The sequence below is a fragment of the Sitophilus oryzae genome, unplaced genomic scaffold (genome assembly GCF_002938485.1).
Source record: "Sitophilus oryzae breed Bouriz unplaced genomic scaffold, Soryzae_2.0 scaffold_1576_pilon_pilon, whole genome shotgun sequence".
In the NCBI taxonomy this organism is placed as follows: Eukaryota; Metazoa; Arthropoda; class Insecta; order Coleoptera; family Curculionidae; genus Sitophilus; species Sitophilus oryzae.
The window spans coordinates 9,192,695-9,215,823 of record NW_022146254.1 but is presented as its reverse complement, the minus strand read 5'-3'; the positions used below and the strand labels follow the sequence as shown (position 1 = coordinate 9,215,823).

The 23,129-nt window shown below is 33.6% G+C and overlaps 1 protein-coding gene across 1 annotated transcript; it reads left to right on the top strand.

Moving 5' to 3' along the window:
* The first annotated feature begins 1,426 nt into the window (after window positions 1–1,426).
* On the top strand, window positions 1,427–22,159 carry LOC115879446 (cadherin-86C). The gene is made up of 21 exons (XM_030896282.1): window positions 1,427–1,724; window positions 4,169–4,300; window positions 7,872–8,062; window positions 8,301–8,511; window positions 9,091–9,275; window positions 9,337–9,494; window positions 9,751–9,854; window positions 16,004–16,159; window positions 16,215–16,423; window positions 16,486–16,663; window positions 16,912–17,026; window positions 17,081–17,710; window positions 18,140–18,468; window positions 18,524–18,704; window positions 18,841–18,954; window positions 20,203–20,331; window positions 20,385–20,725; window positions 20,787–20,940; window positions 21,003–21,155; window positions 21,210–21,677; window positions 21,942–22,159. The coding sequence occupies exons 1-21, from the start codon at window positions 1,700–1,702 to the stop codon at window positions 22,102–22,104; spliced, it is 4,326 nt and encodes a 1,441-aa protein (XP_030752142.1). The 5' UTR covers window positions 1,427–1,699; the 3' UTR covers window positions 22,105–22,159.
* The last annotated feature ends 970 nt before the right edge of the window (window positions 22,160–23,129 follow it).

Genomic DNA, 23,129 nt, shown 5'->3' with positions numbered 1-23,129 from the left:
TCACATTTATGTCAGCATGAGAAAAAACAATATGGCGATATTGACTTTCCAAAAATCCGTTTGCCAAAAATAAGCTTTTTACGTCAAGCAGTTTAAGCAGAATCATGGTTAATCAATTACCCAACTTTTTGGAACACCCTGTATGATTTTTTAAAAAAATTCAAAATATATATGTAAAAAAACAAAATAAATTATGCTTGTCCAAGCGTTTTCCCGAAAGACTAACCGTTTTTTAAATAACAAATATTGTAATATTTGAGGGGCGTTTTCGCCCTCTTGGAATTTCAGATTCGGGAAACCCCTCATTATCGAACCTCTACACCCCCCAGTCAATCCGTTTGCCAAAAATCAGCTTTAAACGTCAAACAGTTTAAGCAGAATCGTGATTACTCAATTGGGATATTTTATGAAACACCCTGTATAATTTTTAAAAAAATCTTAAAATATGTAAAACAACAAAATAAAATATACGTGTTTAAGAGGTTTTCCGAAAAACTCTTAAACACGATTAATAAAATTGCGTTTATCTCATCAAGGAGGCCAAATTCGACAAAATATCAAGAGATGACATTTAATTGGCATTAAAGGGACTACACAATTTTGATATCAAAAGAAAAAAGTCAGTAGCGCACATGTTTTTTTTTTGAAAAATATTCCAGTGATACCCCATATGCACGTCCCTGGTGAATTAATCGATACTATTTTAGCAATAAAATATGTAGCACTTATAGTAACTTTTACCCTCAAAATTTCATTCAAATCACTAAAAGTACGTGGAAGAAAATTATAATAAATCGAAAAAATATTAAGATGTTAACACACTGTAGCTACGAAACAAAGCAGAATTGGACCTATGTTAATATTATGAAAAATAAATCTTATTTTTACGTGAGGAATCAGAAATAAACAAACAAAATAAATCAGAAGTGCCCAAAATTTTAACTCAAAGAAATAAAATTTGACTATACTAATTCTTCAATAACTAAACCTTATTAAAAATAAGTGGTCGCGCTCAAAAGACACGTGTTTAACAATTCGCATGTTCACACTTCCATTGTGTGACCAGCCTTATTCTCAACTAAATAAATTATACAAAATAAACATTGTTCGAAACAATAATCGTTTGTTTTCAATTTCTTGATTCACTATATCCTCTTCCTAGAATCATCCAAATCATTTCCTGGACATCCATACCAATCCTACCCCCTATAAAAACTACGAAACTAGACCACATCGATATCTAGACCCCCCGTTGTTCCCTCCAGTGTATAAATTGGAGACTGACCAGCCGTTCCTTAGCGACCAGCCTCGCTTGACCATAGCTGACCAACCATGAATAAGGGGTGAGAGGGGGTGATATTCTCCCATCGGACTACTCGACGTGCATTACCATAAGGGTAGTCGCTAGTGGACACGCGATATTTTCCCTTATATTTGAAAGGAAAATCCAGGTTTTCCTCTGGAGAATATACGAGTATATTTCGCATGTATGCGTTTTGAGTTCGTTTACCGAGATTTCTGATGAGTTTAGTGATTATCATCGTTTTTTTTTCGTGTGTAAGAATTAATGATGCTTCTGTATGAGATGATGTGGAGGATTAAGATTTGTTTAAAGCTAATAATGCTTGAAAAATGGGGTACAGTGAAGATGTAGTCTGATTGTAACTAGTTTGTGATACTTTTCAAGTCAACGAAAAAAATGGAATATAGAAAAAAGGATAAAGGTGAGTCGTTTTCTGGAAAAATAGAGAGATTTTGATATTTTTGGATGCTTTTTAAGTGTTCTAAGTATCTTAAGATTATACCGGGTGCGTCTCAAAAGTGGCTCACCCCTATAACTTTTTTATTTTTTTAGATAAAAAAACGAGATTTGGTATGTTAGTATATGACATAAATTAGGATTGATTGGCGTATTCAATTGTTTTTGGTCACTTCCTATTTCACCGGAAATGATTAAAACTTTTGATTTTTAAATGGCATCACCCTCGGTATTTTTTTCCTTTATTCTATAGAAAATGACATTCTGAACAGAATGACATATATGTCAAATTTTGACATTCTCGCTTAATGAAAAATTGTATTTTAAAATTCAATCTAGAGTGCCATGGCTATGGTAAAAACACTAATTCTTCATCAAGGAGCCTTGGAAAAATATATTTGATCGTCTAATGTTTTTAGTGTCTTGTCCTGGCGAGTTAGAAAATGCTCAAATCGTATTTTTAATCATATCTCAATCTTTTCAAATGGAACGAGGGTGGCTCATTAGCATATTTGGAAAAAGCATTTTTTTACGAATAATTTGATACCACACACTTGGTATTTCGAGTTAAATTTTCGTTAAAACCATATGCGAAAATGTTAAAAGTTGACATATGATATGTCATTCTATTCAAAGTGTCATTTTCTATCGAATAAAGTAAAAAAATACAGGGAGTGGCATTTAAAAATCAAAAGTTGTAGTCATTTCCGGTGAAACCGGAAGTGACCGAAAACAATTGAATGCGTCAATCAATCCTAATTTATGTCATATACTAACATATCAAATCTCGTTTTTTCAACTGAAAAAAATAAAAAAGTTATAGGGGTGAGCCACTTTTGAGACGCATCCGATATATCCAAGAAAATAAAAAAAAAGTTATTTTGGTCTACAAGAAGTTCTCAGTTCTCAGTCTTTGAGCTCCCATCAACAAATATCTTTTTTTATCTTTTATCTGGTTATTTTTTGCTTCTAAATTGGAATTGTATGATTGCTCTACAAAGGAATTAGTTGAGTTGAGAGTAGTATTCACGGTATATGATTTGTTTGCTATTCATTACTGAATGTGACATCGAATTTGACAATGACAAATTCATATTTTTGCTGGTATTTCAATAATTGTAGCCTTTCTGGACCGTATTATAAATTTTGCTAATTTAAAGATAGATTTTTGCAAATAACATGTTAATGCCGATTCCGAATAAAACCAAATTCTAAGGGACATTACAACTTTAACGCTTCATCAAAAAAGTCTAATACAACTTTTGCATAAACCCGTCTGGTGAGATAATATTTGGCCTTTTTCAAAATTTACATGGGTTTGCCTATGTCCCGTTTTTCGATGCACCACAGGGTATAGAATTAATAGAAAAAAACCTGCGATATTGATAGACACTGTGGTACATGCAATACCTTTTGATATTTTTAAAATTTCGGAAACAAATACATAATATTAAACAATACTTGTTTCTCAGAAAACAGAGCTACTTAACTTATTAAGTTTTTTTTTGTTAAAGAAACAATTTTTATTAGAAAGAATAACAACCTATTAAATATACAGTAAAATTATATATAATTTAATGCTATAAAAAAAGGAGAGTGAAAAAGTAGGGTGGAAAAAGTATTATTTCCCTTTCGTGTTAGGGTTTATTTATTGAGGCTAAGGAGAGTGTTGAACTTTCTCGAAATCGGTTATGCTATTGGACTTAATTAAATCATGAATGATTTAGTGTAATTTTTTTGAGTAGATATCTCCTTTATACCATAAGGTATCTCCTGGCCGTAGTTTGTTATTAGAAAATGTAATACAGAGTGTTATTAATAGGTGTAAGAAGACACAAATAGGAGAAATAACTATAGCTTTTAGTCTACTATATTTGGTACTGTGAATTGTATTGTCTTCTTGCAATATCATCATCATCATCATCATTTCAAGCTCATTCAACCATGACCAACTTGACCGTTTTTTAAATAAAAAATACTGTAATATTTGAGAGGTGGTTTCACCCTCTTGGAACTGGAATTTTGAAAAATCCCTTCTTATCGAACCTCTACACCCTAGAATCAACCTGTATGCCAAAATTGAGCTTCTTACGTTGAGTGGTTTGGGCAGGATCGTGATTAATCAGTATGTCAGTCACTTAAGGATTTTATATATCAGTAGAGATTTTTTAGTCTTTCTTAACACACTAGGAAATAAATAATAAAACATATAGCAAACGTTTAAACCTAATTCCCACTAAACCCATCGCATGATAGACTATCATTAATCCTAAAAACAAACCCTCTAAGTATTTTGGAAAGGGTTGACTAACACGACATCACTTTTTATAGGCGTCTTAAAATTATTTCGACTTTGGCACTTAAAACTTTTAGCCAAAACTTTGCTTAAAACTGGTGTGGAATTCGCAGGCGAGCTACGCTGTAAGAAGAAAGGGAAATCAAGAGGGAAAAACAGCGGGAAAAGCACCGGGAAAACATCATGCCAGTTGGCGATGAGGCTATTGGTTTTCGTGTGGTGTTACTACTGCGGCTCCTTTACAGGTACGTTTAATTTTTGAATTATTTTTTTTTTAATTTTAAATGCGTTTTTTCGTTGATTTTGGAACAGTTATTTTTTTAAAAATTAGGTAAAATTAACCAGGGCATTATTTAAAGAGGTTTTGTTACTCAAAAAAGATAAATAATAAAATACTTGTACAGGGTGGGTCAAATTCGACGCTTTTAAATGGAAACACCCTTTTCTGTGGGAGATAGACGAAAACTAATATCGGTGTCTGGAGCTCAATTTTCATCAAAAACATGATGGTGAAAACCGCACATCAATATCTGTTACCGTTTCGGAGTTACGGGGTGTTTTTCAAAAATGTGCATTTTTAACAAATCGCTGTAACTTTTTTGCTATGGAAAATTTTGTATTTCTATGAAAACATTTCCAAAGCACCTTTTTACGTAGAATTTAATTGTTTTAGTATAATTTTTTTTAAATTAATAATTTAAGAGTTATTAACAGAAAAATTGATTTTTTATATGGGACACACTGTATATTTTTAATTTATTGAAAAGAATTTAAAATTACCTTTCCAAAAATATAACACACTTGATATTTTGCTCGATCCCTCTTCGAGATATAGAATATATAAAAATTCGCCCGCTTTAAATAAGTAGGCTTTGAACGGCACCGGCTGTAATGTAAAAAAAATCTAGCTGTGAGCATCAGTTAAAACGAAAATAATATTTGCTATGAGAGATGCAGAATTTTATAACAATTTAAAATATATTTAACCAACATCAACACATTTAAACTATATCTAATAACAATAAAAATAAATAGCAAACCAGGACATAAGATTTTGCTACAGGTGTTCGACATATCGACCGTCTTCTGTTATGGACAGACAGGGCAGTTTTGAACATTTCTCGCGGAATTCATTAACTCAGTAGGGGTGAAAGATACCCTCTCATAACTGCTAAGTATTTCTAATTCTTGTCTAGATTATACAGAAGAATAATAACCTTTATTCTTCCGCAAATATATCCATAGGATTAGATCCATGGGCACTAAGTCAGGCGGCCTCGACGGCCAACGGCTGGGTGCTTGGTCAGCTATTCAATTATTCTTGAAATTGGCTGCAGAAATTTGCCGATAACTTCAGCGTTCAGAAGCGGTGCGTCGTCTTGCTGGAAAAATAGGTTTTCGAGTTCCATTAAGGGCATATCATCAATGAGGGGTCCAAAGCCTACTAGTTAAAAGTGGTGAACTTTTAAAAATTCTGTATTTCGGAGGGGATTATAACAAAATATCAAGTGTGCTATATTTTTGGAAAGGTAATTTTAAATTCTTTTCAGTTAATTAAAAATATACAGGGTGTCTCATATAAAAAATCAAATTTTCTGTTGATAATTCTTAAATTATTAATTTTAAAAAAATTATACTTAAACCATTAAATTCTACGTGAAAAAGTGCTTTAGAAATGTTTTCATAAAAATACAAAATTTTCCATAGCAAAAAAGTTACAGCGATTTGTTAAAAATGAATATTAACACCCCGTAACTCCAAAACGGTAACAGATATCGTTGTGCGGTTATCACCATCATGTTTTTGACAAAAATTGAACTCCAGACACCGATATTAGTTTTTGTCTCCTATAAAAAAGGGTGTTTCCATTTAAAAGCGTCGAATTTGACCCACCCTGTACAGGGTAGCTCGAATTCGACGCTCATCATTGGGATTTCGGAAACCGTAAGAAATACAGGATCGGTTAAACGGAGGCAAAGTTGCGCAGTTTGATGCTCAATAAAATGCCGTATTGCGTTTTGAAAAATTCCGATTACTTCCGAATATATTCGACAAAAAAAACCGGAATTTTCAATTTTGTTTTCTATTGTTTCCTGGCTTTATATGTTAAGATAACTTAAAGTGAAAAACACATTTTCATGTCCACTATTTCTGCTCTATAACTCTGTGTGATTAAATATTGACTCTGACCTTTCCCGGTGCTTCCAGCGACCATCATCAACTTAATTTTTTTAAATACGGACCTGATTTTTTAAATTCCAGTTAGTTAGCCCGGCGCCGAATATATCCATGGCTGGCAAAAATGAATTTAAAAATCACGCCCTCGATTACTTAACTAAAAATTTAATTGGTATCGATTATACTTCTCTACTCGATATCTATATAAAATATTATAAAATAGAAATTTTATAACAAATGTACTGAGTTAAAAAATCTCTAACAGCATTTAAAAAAAACTAATAATAATAATAATAATAATAATGTTTATTAAACATTTTCTCTAGAAATTAAAACAGATACAAAAATAGTACAGTACAATACAACATAATATGCTAATATATCTAATACACATTATCTAAGTACAATTTAACTAAAACTAAATTTAAATTTTAAGAATCGAAATAAATGTTAAAAGAATTGCCACAAGTATGTGGAAACGAATACAATTTAATTATGACAATATATAATGTTCACTGGCACTTATGAAAATTTATTTTGTATATTTTAAGTTAACTAGGTCATTAAATAGATCTCTACCTTGATCAACCATCCATTTGCATACCCCTTTTTTAAACCCAGAGTAACTTTTAACTTCCATTAGGAAGGTTGGTAAGATGTTATATAATCGAGGTGCAAAAAACTTTGAAGATCTTTGTCCAAAGTTTTAGAGCATAAACTAGAATAAAACGCCTTATATCTAGTTTCATATTCATGGTCAACATGTTCAATAGATATATTCCCTTGATAAATGAATTTTAAAACATCTCGGCAGTATAGCTGACGTATATCCAGTAGATGCGCCTGCTTAAAGAGAACGTTTGCAGAGAAAGTTTTCTTTTTATTGTAAATAATTGTTATGAACCATTTTTGAACAGAATACAAGCCCTTTAAATGACATTCAGCCGCACCACCCCACCCTAGAATTCCATATGTCAAATGAGATTGTACAAGGGATGAGTACAGGATTTTAAGCTGTTTGACGTCCAAAAAACTTTTCAAATAATTAAATTTCGGCAACAATCCTCGCAATTTTTTAGTTACATTATTAATATGAATATTCCATTTAAGATGTTTGTCGATTGTAACCCCTAAATAATTTATAAAATCACATTCCGGTATTACATTATTATTGGTTATTTGTAATCTGTCCCAAACTGGTTCATTATTTTTATAAATAGAGAAGGATATACATTTGGCTTTGTCATAGTTTAATGTGAATTTGTTTTTGACAAACCAGGTATTAATTGTCTGAAAGTCTTCCTCTGCTAATCTTTTCAAATTCGACCAAGAGTTAGATTTATAAAATATCGCTGTATCATCTGCGTAGCTAAAAATTTCTGCTTTTGTGTTAATTGTAAGTAGATCATTAATATAAATAACAAACAATAACGGACCCAACACAGTGCCTTGTGGTACACCATGCTCAATCCTTCCTGGCTTGCTATTAATAACTCCCAAATTAACATATTGTGATCTGTTCTTAAGGTAATTTTTTAAAATACTAAGGCTGTTTCCTCGTATTCCATACCTAACTCCAGTTTTACTGTGTAAAACAAATTAATTATAAAAAAAATATTTTTCTGTTTTTTTTTTCAGTGTCAGCAGTGTTAGTGTTCGACTCTACAGCCCTGCTAAACGAAATTTTGATACCGGCTGATGCGGCTGTAGGGTCTGTAATCTACAGACTAAGAGTTTCGGATACAGCTTTCGACTACCCGTTGATTTTCGATCTGAAAGAAACCACAACAGTGGCTGTTGAAGCTTTAAATTGTACCAGATTCAATTCAGTAAGTCTTAAATTCAATATTTCTCACATCTATATCATATGATCCAAAAAAAAAACGACGTCAAATTACCTTAGAAATGAAGATCGCTGATATTTTAAAAGCTAACTTGACGTCGTTTTTTTTTCAATGTGCATTTATGCGAGACTGGGCATTTTGTATTTTTGATTATTTTGATGGGATATTTTATGCAATTTTTTCATATTGGGGTTTCCATATTACATATAAAAATCTCTATCAGGTGTGCCAAGCAAATGTAATTTTGAGGAAAAAACTCGAAGCTGGAAGATTCTACGACTTCAAAGTGGAAATCAGGAACCAAAGAGGCCAAAGTGCCACCATGAATTGTTCGTTTTTCGCCACAAATGCCACAACACCCATAGAAAAAATCTTTCCAGGTGCCCCTTCATTGCTTACCATATCCGAAAATGCCAGAAGGAACACAGAACTGGGTAAGTCAGTGGCTAAAAAGCACAAAAAATATTTTTAAAATGTGCTTCAATAATAAAAATAATTTTTTTTTGCGTACTTATTAATAGACACATCCATTTTATAATTAAAAATTGACCCTTTCAAGAGCAAACAGACATAATTATTAGAAATATGAAGGGTTAAGGGTTGTTAGACAGGTTCATAACGTTGAACGATTGAATTATTGATTTGCGGTGAGCAATAAAAGGAGTTCAAAGTTTTCCGATCAATTATGAACCGTAGTTTTGCCGACTGAAGGATTGAAAGACTTCCGTGCACTGTGTTAATGGTCTATTTCAATCATATTTCCAGAATAGAGTATTTGGTATTTTAAGAAATCTATTTTTGTTGTGATTTCTTGATTTCTTTCATCTCAGTATTAAACAGACATTTCAAAATAAGGTATTAAGAAGCATAGTTAATGCTTCTTGATATATTACAGCAATCAGAATTGACAGAACTAAGTTACAGAGTGAAACATTTTTTGACTTGCCTTTGCAACAATCCCGATTATCTTAGAGTGTATTACTGAATCCTTCCTCACTAAAAATCTCCTCCAGGTTCCATCATAGCCAAAGGAAATCCAAACAGGATGAAGTCCGTTTATTTGGAACTCTACGGAACTCTGGAATTTGGAATACACCAAAAACTGATTTCTGAAAAAGACGCCGAAGGAACTATAATACTATTTACACCGCTGGATTACGAAACAAAGACAGTACATCATTTGACAGTCCTAGCAAACGTAATAAACAAATATTTAAAAAAATGAGAGACTTTTTTGAATTATTTTACGTTCTTCATAGGATCCCTGGACTAACATGCAGGAAGACACTAGAAATATTGCTGGATGGCCTTTGTTGGTTGCTGTAATTGATGAGCAAGATACTCCTCCTATTTTTACTATAGCACCACCAACCACAACACTGAGTCCTACATTAAAACCTGGAGATATAATTCTAAGGTAAGAAAATAAACGTGTAGAGAGATTAGAGACTAGTTTTGAGGCTATCTTCACCATTCTAGAGTCAAATAAATGTGAACTAAATATAATTTATAATTTTTTAATGTTTTTCCTATAGCTCCTTAGTTAATATAACTCTATTTGAATTATTTTTGAAAAAAGAGGTTAGAAACTTTCTAAATATACTAGGATAACCAAGTTATTTTTTTCCTAGTTATTGAATAAGTTTTTCTTAAGAGATTCTCTCTTAATATAGAGTCCATGCAGAAGATGGCGATAGAGGCCAACCTAGAGCAATACGTTATTCTTTAGACCATGATAACCCTACCAGTACTCTGTTTGAAATTGAAGAAAGCTCAGGTAAGACAAAAATATAATTATATTCAATAATTTTTATATAATTTATTTTTTTTATGAATGAAACAATGTGTTTTACTGTTTGAAAAGCTCTTTGTACGTCATTATTGTTATAAAAAGGGCCTCTTTATCTTTTCTTTAGGAGGTAGGGGTTCTTTCATTATAATTTGTCCGTTCTAAAGTCTGCTCTATAGCTTGTGCTCCATGAATGCTGCCAAATCATAGATTTGCAATAATTGCGAATATTTATGTTCTTTGATTCATCAACAGGCTTTTTTAAGTAATCACTATCACCAACAACAGAAACTTTATTTCTTCCATCTTCAAACAAGCATATAACTCTCATAACCACTATACCGGGTGCGTCTCGAAAGTGGCTCACTCCTATAACTTTCTTATTTTTTCAGATAAAAAAACAACATTTGGTGTGTTGTATGTGCTATATATATGATATAAAATAGGATTGGTTGACAATATATAAACTTTTGATGTTTTCACTTAAAAACAAATCGTAGGTATTTTAAATTTCAATCAAGATTGAGAGAAAATTGTGTTCAAAAACACTAATTTTTAATCAAGGAGCCTTGGAAAATAGTTTTGATCGTCTAAAGTTTTTTGTGTCTTGTTCTGGCCGGTTAAAACATGCACAAATCGTATTTTTAATCATATCTCAATTTTTTCAAATGGAACAAGGGTGGCTCATTTGGATATTTGGAAAAATCATTTTTTTGCGAGTAATTTGGTACCACACACTTGGTATTTCTAATCAAATTGTCGTTTTGCACCGCATGTTACAAGTTCAAATAAACCATATGCGAAAATGTCAAAAGTTGACATAATATGATATGTCATTCTATTCAAAGTGTCATTTTCTATCGAATACAGTAGAAATATACCGAGGGCGCCATTTAAAAATCAAAAGTTGTAGTCATTTCCGGTGAAACAGGAAGTGACCAAAAACAATTGAATACGTCAATAAATCCTAATTTATGTCATACACTAACATACCAAATCTCATTTTTTTATCTGAAAAAATAAAAAAGTTATAGGGGTGAACCACTTTTAAGACGCATCCGGTATACACTATTAGTTACAAAGAACTCGATTATTCCTTTTGGATCAAATTAGGTTAAATATTGTTAAAACTGGAACGAAATTACCATTTTAGATGGCCATCGTGTAACAAAACTCCCTTGGAGTAAAATTTATGGCATGTGCCAGAGAAAATTAAAAACGGCATTCGTTGTGTTTTGTATAACACACGCAAGAGCTCATTTCTTAGTGCCAAACGAAGAAATTAACTTTAAAAAAAATTTTCTTTCTTTGTTTTGTTGATTGTGATAGAAAATTTTGATTAAAAGTACCATGGAATAAGAAAGTTGGCGTCAAAGATAAAAAAAAATTGTTATTTCGATTTTTATTTCTAAAATGCGATTTCATTTTGCGAAAATAATACAATGATAATTAAAGATGCACTGCTATTTCCACTTTCATTCTTATTTTCAACTATTTTTAGTGTTGTTTGTGATATGCCAGTTAATGGAAAAAATTGGCGCCGGGAGGCACGTATAGCCGCCCATACTAAAATATGTTAATAAAAAGTTTGTAGGCAGTTCTTTTAGATTCAAAGTAAAGGAATTTTTCCAATTTTTTTTATCTCAAAAACTGCGACTTTGACTGATTTTGATGTTATTACAAATTTTGTTGCAAATATTATTCCTAATCTTAAATTGAACACCGTTTCCCTATCTACTGTAATTTTGGAGTTACGATTTTTTTAAATTTTTAACCCCCTCCCTTACCCCCTTATCAACCCCCCAACCCCACCAAGAACTAATGGCCAGATTCTCACAACTCATCAAATCTCTCTCAACAAATTTGGTTAAAATCGGTTTAGCGGTTTTGGAGTTATCGTGTTACAGCAGTTACAACCTAACCGGACAGACAGACAGACAGACACCATGAAAATATTTTGTATTTAGGTCATTTATGACCCAAATAACTCATTTTGAGTGAAATTAAAAAAACTGTTTTTTGCCGATCTTAATAGGCTAAAATAAATCGAAATAAAAATAAAACTTCTACACCCTGTATCTCCGAAACTAAGCATTGTGGGACATACATTTATAAGAATGTTTTACTTATTTTTAGCTGCAGAATATGCTGCCGAAGTTTCCGGAATACAGTACGGACCACCCTGTATAGGAGTTACACCTCCGGTAGAAATAGCTTTTTGATTATATTTATATAAACTTTGTCACTCTTTTAATAAAATTTACTTAATCTGATTTAGAACCTAATAAACTTTTGATAAACGAGTTCTATAAAAATCCCTCTATTAATTTTTCTGGTAATAAATTCAAATTACCGCTAATGCTGGCACAATTTTCAACTGCTCCCAGGGAAAACCGCATTTTTCCTATACGAACAATCGACCCCATTTTCCCATTTCCATTACAAATGCCGACACGCAAATATTTGAAAGGAAATTCTGGCATCCTACGGCGTGGCAATTTTCACTTTTATAATACACAAACCGGAAGCTGAACAGAGCCTTATCTGGCACGAAAACTCAAAGCTAATCGATGGAAAAAGTGGGAAATTTTACTTTTCACCTCCATAGAGGCTTATAATGGGAAAAGTCTGGTATTGGGTTAGGTCATATACGAAAATAGCCGATAGAGAACCTTGAATATGTCGCTTATACGGCCATGTATGAAGGAGACACATAAATGGTGATTTTCCGATAAAATTAATCATTATTCGGATTATATTAGCATGTATTAGTAGGTATATCGAGTTATAAGGCATCATACAGTCTCAGGACTTTGACAAAAGCTAGTATCTGAGACGTATCTGAGAATGGTTGTTGTCTCGGCGCACTCAGTGACGGTGTTTCCCCATTTTCCCTACAGAATCTGCATTCGCCGTTGTTTCTTGGCTTCAATCTACTGAAGTGTTCGTTGAAGTGTCCCGTTAAAACCCCGTGACAATCCGAAGATTGTTCTTACTTAAATCCAGGAAAATCTTTCCGAAAAGTCCCGAGAAATTTCTTCGAGTGTCTTAGACTGTTGGAGGATTCCCATTCCAAATCCATTATATATCCATATATAAGATTCCATTCCGAATCTTATATATAATAGCTCTAAAAGTTACTCTTATCCTTCTCAAATCCTCTTCAGGATCCTTTTTCCATCTGGTTCTCGGTCTACCCCTCCTTCTCTTTCCACCTATTTCACGTTTCATTATCATACATACATTTATCTGCCTCTTTGCGGACGATACTAGTTTCACTTGGAGCGGCCCAGATGTTGCGGCACTATATGATACTATATCCAGTGACTTACGCACCATTAAATCTTGGTCCGATTCTAATTTCCTATGCCTCAACCTATCAAAAACTAAAGTTGTTTTGTACACTATTGACGTCGTGGATTCTCTGAATGGGACTTTCACATCCAAGCTCTATCAAAGAAACTAAGCGCTGCCTGTTTTGCGCTAAGATCAGTTTCTAAGGAACTTAACTTCTCAACCTCTAGAATAGCCTATTATGCCCTTTTTGAGTCACATCTTCGTTATGCCCTTTCGTTCTGGGGTACTTGCTGCGCAACAAAATTTGATCGTATTTTCAGACTTCAAAAGAGAGCAGTTCGATATTTATTGGGACTGAACAGTAGAACTCACTGCCAGAATTTCTTTAAAAATTTCAAAATACTGACTCTTCCTTCTTTATTCATTTTTGAATCCGTTTGCTTAATCCGCAAGCACATATCTGCTCTTCCCGAAAGGTCATCTCATAACTATCCACTTAGGAAAGCGGAGCACGATATTTATCTGCCAACCCCGAGCTAAGAACTAGTTAAAGGTTCAATACTGTACACGGTAAACGACTTTTTTGTTGATGTTTAATTATGAACAATTTTGAATTTTATTTATAATTTTTATTTTGATCATCTCACACACTGGTCAAAGATCAAGTATTTAATATTTTATAACTCTAAAATTATATCTATTTACTGCGTACTGTTCTGCAATTGTCCATGTATATTCTTTTTGTTATTTTAATGACTTAATTTTTTTTGAATTGTATTATTTGTATTGTGTATTTTTTGTTGTTTGTATTTTTTTGTGCTTTTGTTTGTTTTGTGAGTGCTTTGTCGATGAAGCCGTTTTGGCTTTTTGTACAATAACGCGTTGTTTGTTTGTCATACTAAGAATTCTTGCTTCAGCCATTCTTTCAATGTATCCCAGCCTACCCAGCCATCTCAGTCTTTGTCCTCTTGCTATTCCCGTTATTCTCGGTGCCCGATATAGTTGCTTTAATTCTTCATTTGTTCTTCTGGTCTATATGTTGTATATCTTCTTTCCTCCAAAAATCTTCTTCACTATTTTTCTTTCCCAAATCTCTAGCCTCGAACTTTCCGTTGCATTGTACGTTCACGTTTCACATACATACAGCACTATTGGTATGTTCTTACTCTTAATAATTTTCTGTAATGCGCTAACACATCTATTTCCTTCCATTATTCTTGCCATAATTTCTTGAGTTACATTTGGTTTTCTTAGAAATACGGCTCCTAGATATGTGTATGTATCCATGTATCCCTCGTTTCCCTCGTTTCCCTCTCTCAGAATCTATTTGTAGACATCTTCCCTTCTCAAAATCCCTATCTGACCACTCCATAAATTTCGTTTTCTTCTCATTAAACACTAAGCCTCCCTTTTGCGCTTGATTTTCTAGTCTTTTGGTCACCGATATCAGCTCTTTCCGGTCTGTTGTTAAGATAACTAAATCATCTGCATAGTATTGGTGTCTTTTTGTATACAGAAGGCCCTCTCTGTTGATTCCCGCATCTTTTATAACTTCTTCTAAACATTAAACGGTACTGGAGATAGTGGATCCCCCTGTCTTAATCCGTCCCTGATTATAAATATTTTTTCGTTGTTTTCTTGTCTACTTTGACTTATTTACTGTCCCTTGGAGTGTCAATCTTATCATCTTGGTCAGTTTCTTGTTAAACCAATCTTATTTTATTTCAATTTTTTGGAATAATTTGATGATTAGGAAAGGATTAGGTCAAAAGTTATTGGACATGTTTACTATTGCCCCTGTTTACGATTACCCCAACTGACCCAATATTAGAGGCAGTCTTGGAACTGTAATGATGGGCAATAGACTACTTTGTACGGAATGTGAACAGGATGACGATACGGTTCAACATATGCTACTACGCTGCCTGGCACTGGTCGTCAATCAGAGAGTCAAATCTAAGTATCCGATTTAACTAACCAATCAGTATATATTTACAAATAAATATAAAACGAAATAATATCTCCGCCTAATAAAATTAACGTTAAAAAATTAAAAATGAATCGATGGCTATTTTAAGCTGTTATAGCTACGTTAGGCACGCTAGAGTAGTTAAAATATTAGGTTCGTGTTGATGAGTTTTTTATTTGTAAGATTTCCGAAAACGATCTAATAAACCCTATGTCTGCAAATACCCCCAAAACCACTGAATTATCTGAGCATCGAACAGACACGAAAGCTAAGTTTGGATAATTTGTTGCTTTTCGTGTTTTTATTTTGGTTTTGGACAAACTAATTACTATGTTGGAGTTTATCAGTTTTTTCGGTCAAGATTTTTATTAAAATAAAGATAATTTTTTTTGTGTGCGCGTAGTGTTCGTAAAATTGTAGTGAGGGGTTAGGGGGGGCTAGGTTAATTGGGGTCAATTTTTTTATTTATACATCCGAAATAGTTTATAGTAAGATGATTAACATAGTGTTAACACGATTAGTAAAATAGTTCATTTTTAAAACCACTTTAAAATTATGGTTAGGTATATTTTAGATGGTAGGTACGATACACGTAGTCTATAGTGGTACGACTTCGGAAATAGGTTTCTTGAATTGTACCCTTTGTAAGGCCTTTGAAAAATTGATATTTCTGCTGAAATAATGCTAATAAACATCTGAAAAATACATAAAATGTGGAAGAGTTTGAACTAATTATTCGTAATAATCTCAAAACTACCCAGTCCACTTCATTTTTGTACAAATCGGTACAGTTTAGGCTTCTTTCCCCTACTTTTATTTTGCACACCATTATCTGACATATTAAAACAAATATACAAAACTGTTATTCCAGGTGAACTAACGTTGAGCAGGCCTATGTCCCATGTCATGTCTTTATCAAACCAAGGACAACCAATTTTGCTCAAAGTAACTGCCGAGGAAGTCAGATCAAACCCACAAGAAGCCCCTTCACAATCTACCACAGTCCAGTTGGCGTTAATACCACCAGGTAACCCCAAAAAATATTTCAAAATAACTTAAAGTCCTGAATAAATTCATAACAGGTATCACCACTGGATCACCTACATTCGGAGCAATTGAATACCATGCTCTCCTTGACGAGAATTCACCTGTTGGTACTGACCTAGACTTACCCCAAGCTGAAATCACTACTGAACCCGGTGATGTAGTCACTTTGGAGCTACAAAAGAATAATGGAACCTTCGATATATCACCCAGTGTTGTAGAAGGTTTTGCCAGGTTCAGAATTACTGTCAGTTCAATCAAATGTGAGTAAAATACACAATTCTGTTCTAATAGATCCATTTTTTTTAGGTTCATGACAATCGACTGTTAGATTACGAAGCTAGACATTATGTGGAGTGTTTTATTGTAGCTAAAGAGTTGGGTAAAGGTAATTACACAGCCAGGGCAAAACTGACAGTTGTTTTGAATGATGTAAATGATAACCCACCGAGATTTGTTAAATCAGAATTCAGAGGAAATGTTCCAGGTAATACAGTATAGTTTACGCTTAGTTGTTCACTAAGCAAAAAGCTTTACATTACTTTTACAATATTGCAATCAATCCCCAAACAGCTTGCTTTACAATGTTGATTGCTTAACGTTGTGTCGTGATTTACCATAGCTTGCTCAATGTAGCTATGAAAACAACAATGTTGCACCTTGCTTCGGCAATACTTCAGCAATAAAATTTAGCTTGCTGAGTCTAGTTTAGATGTAACGTAATATAACTTACAGAACACGCTGCAGTCGGTACCACAGTACTAATTGTAGAAGCTACAGATGTTGATAGAGAACCAGGAAGCAAAATAAGATATATGGAGCTGAGTGGCGAAGGAAGTGACTTATTTAAGTATAAATATTGAACAAAGTATTCCAAAAATAGCTACAGAAATATTCTTTATAGTTTAGATCCCGAAACAGGCTTAGTTACAGTAGCTAACTCCGATGGTTTGGACGCAGAAACATTTCCTACTATATCCCTTATTGTTACTGCAGCTGATGAAAGCGGTGAAGGACTCACAGCAACCTCTAAAATCCTTATAAACCTCCTGGACATCAACGATCACGCTCCCAAATTCGAAAAAGACATTTACGAGTTCATCCTCAACACAGACAGACTCACGTTCACCACTCAAGCCTTCATCAAAGCATTTGACAACGATATTTCACCTCCAAATAACGTAGTGATGTACCAGCTGATCACGCCAAACGAAAACTTATTTGTGAACGAAAAAACTGGTGAAATACTTGTGAAAAAAGCTTGGGATAATGATGAATTGGTCACGTTAAGAGCACAGGCGTATGATGAAGGTGTTCCGAGATTGTCTAGTGAGTGTGAAATAAGGATTTATCCTCCTGAATCAAAATCTCGCAAGATGGTTTTTATTTTACCTGGAAAATATCAGGATAAGTATGAGGCTGAGAAAACTTTAAGTGCTTTGACGGGTGGTACAGTTGAAGTGAATGAAGTGAGGCCTTATACTGGGTTCGAACCTGGTGCTACATACGTTACAAGGGAACAGAATGGAGAAAAGTAAGTCATGGTCATTGTACAGGGTGGGTCAAATTGGACCCTTTTAAAGAGAAACACTTTTTTCTATAGGAGATAGACGAAAACTAATATCGATGTCTGGAGCTCAATTTTTATCAAAAACATTACCGTTGATGTCCAGACACCTATATTAGATTTTGTCTATCTCCTATAGAAAAGGGTGTTTGCCTTTAAAAGCGTCGAATTGACCCACCCTGTACAGGGTGGTACATTTCGTATGACTTGGGCTCTCCAAGAAAAAATCCTCTATATGAAAAATAGCGATGAGCTAGACCACTCTTGGTTTTGCGGTCTTAATTTTTACTTACTAGTGTAAAGCTTTAAAAATGTTTTTTGGAGAATTCGTGTCGTATGAGATGTTTCACCCTGTATTTTACATTATTTTCTCTTTAAAATTGTCTATTTTCATAGAAGCGTCGTTGTTGCTACTGTTCACTACACCAAAGACTCTGTAGTTGACGTGAATAGAATTCAACAACTGCTCGACGATCAACAACAGCGTCAACAAAACGTGCAGAATCAAAACCAACAGAACGTTATAAGAGAAACTGAGAAAACCACAATCAAACAAAGCTCAAGCGGTGATCTTCTGTGGCTAGTGATCTTATTTATTGTACTAGGAATTATAGCTGCGATCATACTGATCCTCTGTTGCATTTGCAAGCAGTGTCCGTTTTACATTGCGCCAAAGAGGCGTAAAATCACTAGTGCAGATATTGTAGAAAAACTTGTAGTAAAAGGTAACATTTTATTATAATCTTTAAGTTATCTGTATATTTACTGAATAGTTTTAAGGTTCTGGCCAGGGTAGAGAAAGCAAGTCAGTACAGGTTGCTGAGTGGTTTGGTAGAAAAGAAGCTTGGAGTGCTGACAAAGAACCAGTTGCAGTCATGATTGATCCTGAATCAGAGTCACTCAGAAGACATGAAATGGAAAGGGGTTCAGATCGTGGAGGAGTCAGACAGAATAACTTGAGGTATAGTAAAAAAATAATGAATAAAGTTAAGAAGAAAGAACATGTTAAATAGCTCTTGGTAAACAATAACACTGAAAAGCTCTACATCAACAAATTTAATATGTGTTTTTGATCATTTTTATTGTATTTTTTATAGACACCAACACGTACAGCAAAGTCTGAACATGCAACATCTAAATCAACAAGACAATATGCGAGATCAGCTGTACATAAGAGAAGGAAATGCTGATATCTTAAGATTAATCACTAGGTAATTCTATTTAAATAACATTTTTATAACCATCATCATCGTCATTTCCGGCTTATTCAACCATTTCCAGTAACACCCTGTAGTAGACTGTGTAGACTCCCTCATATCCTGAGCGGTGTATTAGTTGTCCTAAATATACAGGGTGATCCGAACTGTATTCCGGAAACTTCGCCAGCATATTCTGCAGATAAAAATCAGTAAAAAAGTTCGTATAAATGTATGTCCTAAAATGCTTAGTTTCGGAGATACAGGGTGTAGGAGTTTTATTTTTATTTCGATTTTTTCCAAATAATATCTGAAGTAACGTCAATATTCAGATGGAAATTGGCGTCTGGGACTTTTTTGACATGATAAATTTGATTTTGATGTCAATACGACTCCTATTTGTAGGGGGCGCCACCTACATGTGTTTTAACTTTTTTTAAGAGTAATAACTTTTCGTCCGTACCTGTATAAAATTACTGGGTGAAAAAATATACATTTCCGTGATTTTTTACGTAAAAAATATCTCTTGGCAAAAATGGCTACGAGCAACTGTTCTCGAGATATTTAGAATGGAAATAGTCAATACATGTCATTATTGACAAAAAATAAACAATATGTTAAGTAGATACCTAGTTATTTGACCGAAATAGTGAATTTGGGATTTTTTTTATAAATTTTTCTTTGATGATAAAAAAGATGATAAAATTTTTATCATCATAAAGATGATGATAAAAAAGTACAGGTATTGATAATTCCGATTCCAAATATCTCGAGAACCATTTCTCGTAGCCATTTTTACCACGAGATCTTTTTTACGTAAAAGACGTCGTAAATGTATATTTTTTCACCCAGAAGTTTTATACAGGTACGGACAAAGCTATTACTCTTCAAACCAGTTAAAAAATATGTAGGTGGCGCCCTCTACAAGTAGGAGTCATATTGACATGAAAATCGAATTCCTCATGTCAAAAAACTCCCATACACCAATTTTGATCCAAATATTGACGTTACTTCATAAATTACTTGGAAAAAATCGAAATAAAAATGAAACTTCTACACCCTGTATATCCGAAACTAAGTATTTTAGGACATACATCTATTCGAACTTTTTTACTTATTTTTATTTGCAGAATATGCTGTCGAAGTTTCCGGAATACAGTTCGAACCACCCTGTATATCATTACTCTCTTGATTTGGCATATTTGTATTCATTGTCAAGAGTTTCTATATGCCCAATTGTTATAATAATGTTTAATATATTAGAGCTGGCGGAGAAGCTAGAAGAAATAGTGCAACATTCTTAGACCAGCAACAGCAACACTATTTTGTTGATAGCGGTAAAGATATTCTTCTAAAACGATTCATTGATCAACAGCAAGCCGAAGCAGCCAGGTATGACAGAAAATGCCTTAAAAGGCTCATTTAGTTAACTCAGAACATTTTAGAGCTCAAGTTTTGTTACCTAATGCCGTAAACAAACTTCAAACTGAGCAGGAATTCTTGGAAGCCTCATTACGTCAGCAAAATGCTCTATTAAGACAGTTGATCATGGAACGAGAACGTGATCTTCGCTTGGAGACTCAGTCTCTTCCTGCAGGTACACAGACTGATAAAGATCGGGGTACTCAAACCGAGCCTCAGTACTTAAGACCACCAAGAAGAAGAGTTCAATCTGATCTAGAACTAAGCGACGATGGATCAGATGAAGAAATCGCTATCATCAAAGCCAGAGCCAAAAGAAGGCACAGAATCATGAAGCCAAGGAAAATTCGTACTCCTATTCAAGGTAAATTTTATTTGGTTACTTTTTTTGGCAGAAAAATTAAAGAGTTTCGTGTTTTTGACAGAGGAAAGTGAGGTGGAGATGTCGGAGAAGTACGAGTCTTCCTATCAGCAATCTAGTATGGAGAGAAATGAGGCTAAGATGCCTCAAATCAAGCAAACTAGGACCAGTCAGCTGAGGCAAAAACGGGCTAGTATTGAATCAAAGTCGTCTTCAACGTAAGTTCTTTTTAAAACAAAACCTTTTTAAAAGTTGCAATTATAGGTATTAATGTTTCTAGTAGATCAGCATTGAGGAAAGACGTTTTGAGAGAGATCACAGCATCACTAAACCAGAGCGACGAAGAGGGGTACTTTGATAAATACAAAACATCACCAGAAGAACCATACTCCGATGATAGTCTCGAAGATATCAGTCCAAGATCTGACAAAATGTGAGTATTAATTATTCTATAAATAATTTTACAAAAAAAAATATATTTTTTCAGATATTTTCAAGCTGAGGCAGCTTCCCAAACACGCCGAAGACGTTCTGAGTCTCTAGACCGCGAACCCCCTCGCAGGAGATCAGATACAAGCCTCTCCAGAGCTCGATACCGATCAGAAAATGATCTAAGATCCTCTTCGAGCTTTAAGAAGTCTAAAACTGATCCCAAACTAGGTCTGAAGAAGAGTCAGAGCCATGCTGAGTTGAGTAGTGCTCCTTTACCCAAAAAATCCAGGAAGGGTAGTTCTAGGTACATGGAGTGGTACACTAAGAATAAGGATAGTACTCAGAAGGCGCCTAAAGGTGAAAGGAGGAAATCTGAGACGACTTTGGAGGGGGAAAAGCTTAAGCAACCTGTCGTGGAGTCAAGGTTGTTTAAAGAAACTGTGTCAAGTTCAAATAAGAAAGCTGATTCCAGTAAAAAGTCTATAGGACCTGAGCATCCTCTGCTTCAACATTCTGAGCACAGGTAAGATCGGAAGGCTCATTAGGTCAGAAGTGTCGAATTTTACAGATCAGAATAAAGTTGGATCAGAATGAATATGGCATTACATAGATCTACTTTATATGAATATATGTCCTAAAAAGTCTTTCTCTCAGAATAGGTCCAAGACTTATCCAAGACCCGCTTAACTTATTCTAATCTGACAATACTGACACTTCTGACTTAATGAATCTGATCTTAAAGACTTATAAGTGGGATATGGTTACGCTTTACGCAGGCATGTCGTAGGTTCGAGGTTCGATACCCGAAGAAGAGGGCAGAGGAGGACGCAGATAGCGGTATAGTTCTGAGCAAGCCGGAAATGGCTCAGAAGAAAAGTGTGTTCACTATAGCGTACAACGATATGCACACCAGACAGCTGAGACCTGATAGTTCCATCAACACTCCATAGAGTTATTTTGTTATATCGTTGAGATGAGTTTAGGGAATTTACGTATATAAGATTACTGATGAATTGAATAAAGTGTATTTATATTTGAAAGTGTATTTTTTATATACCGTGTGTTGGATCATCAACCTAGCATATGAAATCCCATGTAAATTTGATGAAAAATGATGAAACAGTTTTTCCCTTTTTATTTCACAGAAAAATTAATTTGAAACTTTTTAAAGAATGAACTTTTTAAAATGAAGCAATTTGTTCATTTTGGATAATTTATACGTATTCGTTTTTAAGTTATGAGTGATAGAAAAATAATAAATTAGGCTAAAATTTAAAATAATCCGGTCCAGATCAACCAAACATAACAATCACAAGTTATGTTACAATATGACAAATCTATTATGGTTTTCTTCTAAAGAGATATATTAAAAATATTCTAATAAGTTATATTCTCTATGAAAAGTTACAAAAAGTACACTGTAAAGAAAAGAATTTGAACATTTAAGAAAAATCATTTTTTTTTCTTAAATGTTCAAAGTAAAATGACTCAATTATTTTGGAGTTATTTGGCAAAGAGAAAATATGTTTCTTTTATCGAGACCTACCAGCCATGAAAATATTTGCACTTATTTAAGACTCACCCTGTATAAATACAGGGATAGCATTATACTTCTTCCTTAATTCTTTTATTCAAAGATATAGATCTAAAGAATTACTTCACGAAATGTTTTCTTTACCTCACTTAACTTACTCCTTTTAACTTCACAATTCTTTTGAATTATCCTGTATATTTATCTGAAAAATTAAAGTACATTTTGGGACAGAAACAAATCAACAAAAAATGACACTCGTGTGATGCAATATTTAATTTAAATACAGTTTGATTTGGTAGGTCATCTAAAAATAGCTGCATTTTAAGTAACAATCTCATTTAATTATGCTCATGTGATGACGCGTAATACTTTTGATTAAAATGGACATAAAACTTTCTTTTGAACAATTCATTATTCAAATATAAAGTACTTTTTTTTTAA

Coding starts and splice junctions, on each gene's coding strand:
- LOC115879446 (XM_030896282.1), top strand. CDS start 1,700: ATGGAATATAGAAAAAAGGATAAAG. Junction 20,332..20,384: donor CAGCAAGCCGAAGCAGCCAG/GTATGACAGAAA, acceptor AGAACATTTTAG/AGCTCAAGTTTTGTTACCTA. Junction 20,941..21,002: donor GAATCAAAGTCGTCTTCAAC/GTAAGTTCTTTT, acceptor TAATGTTTCTAG/TAGATCAGCATTGAGGAAAG.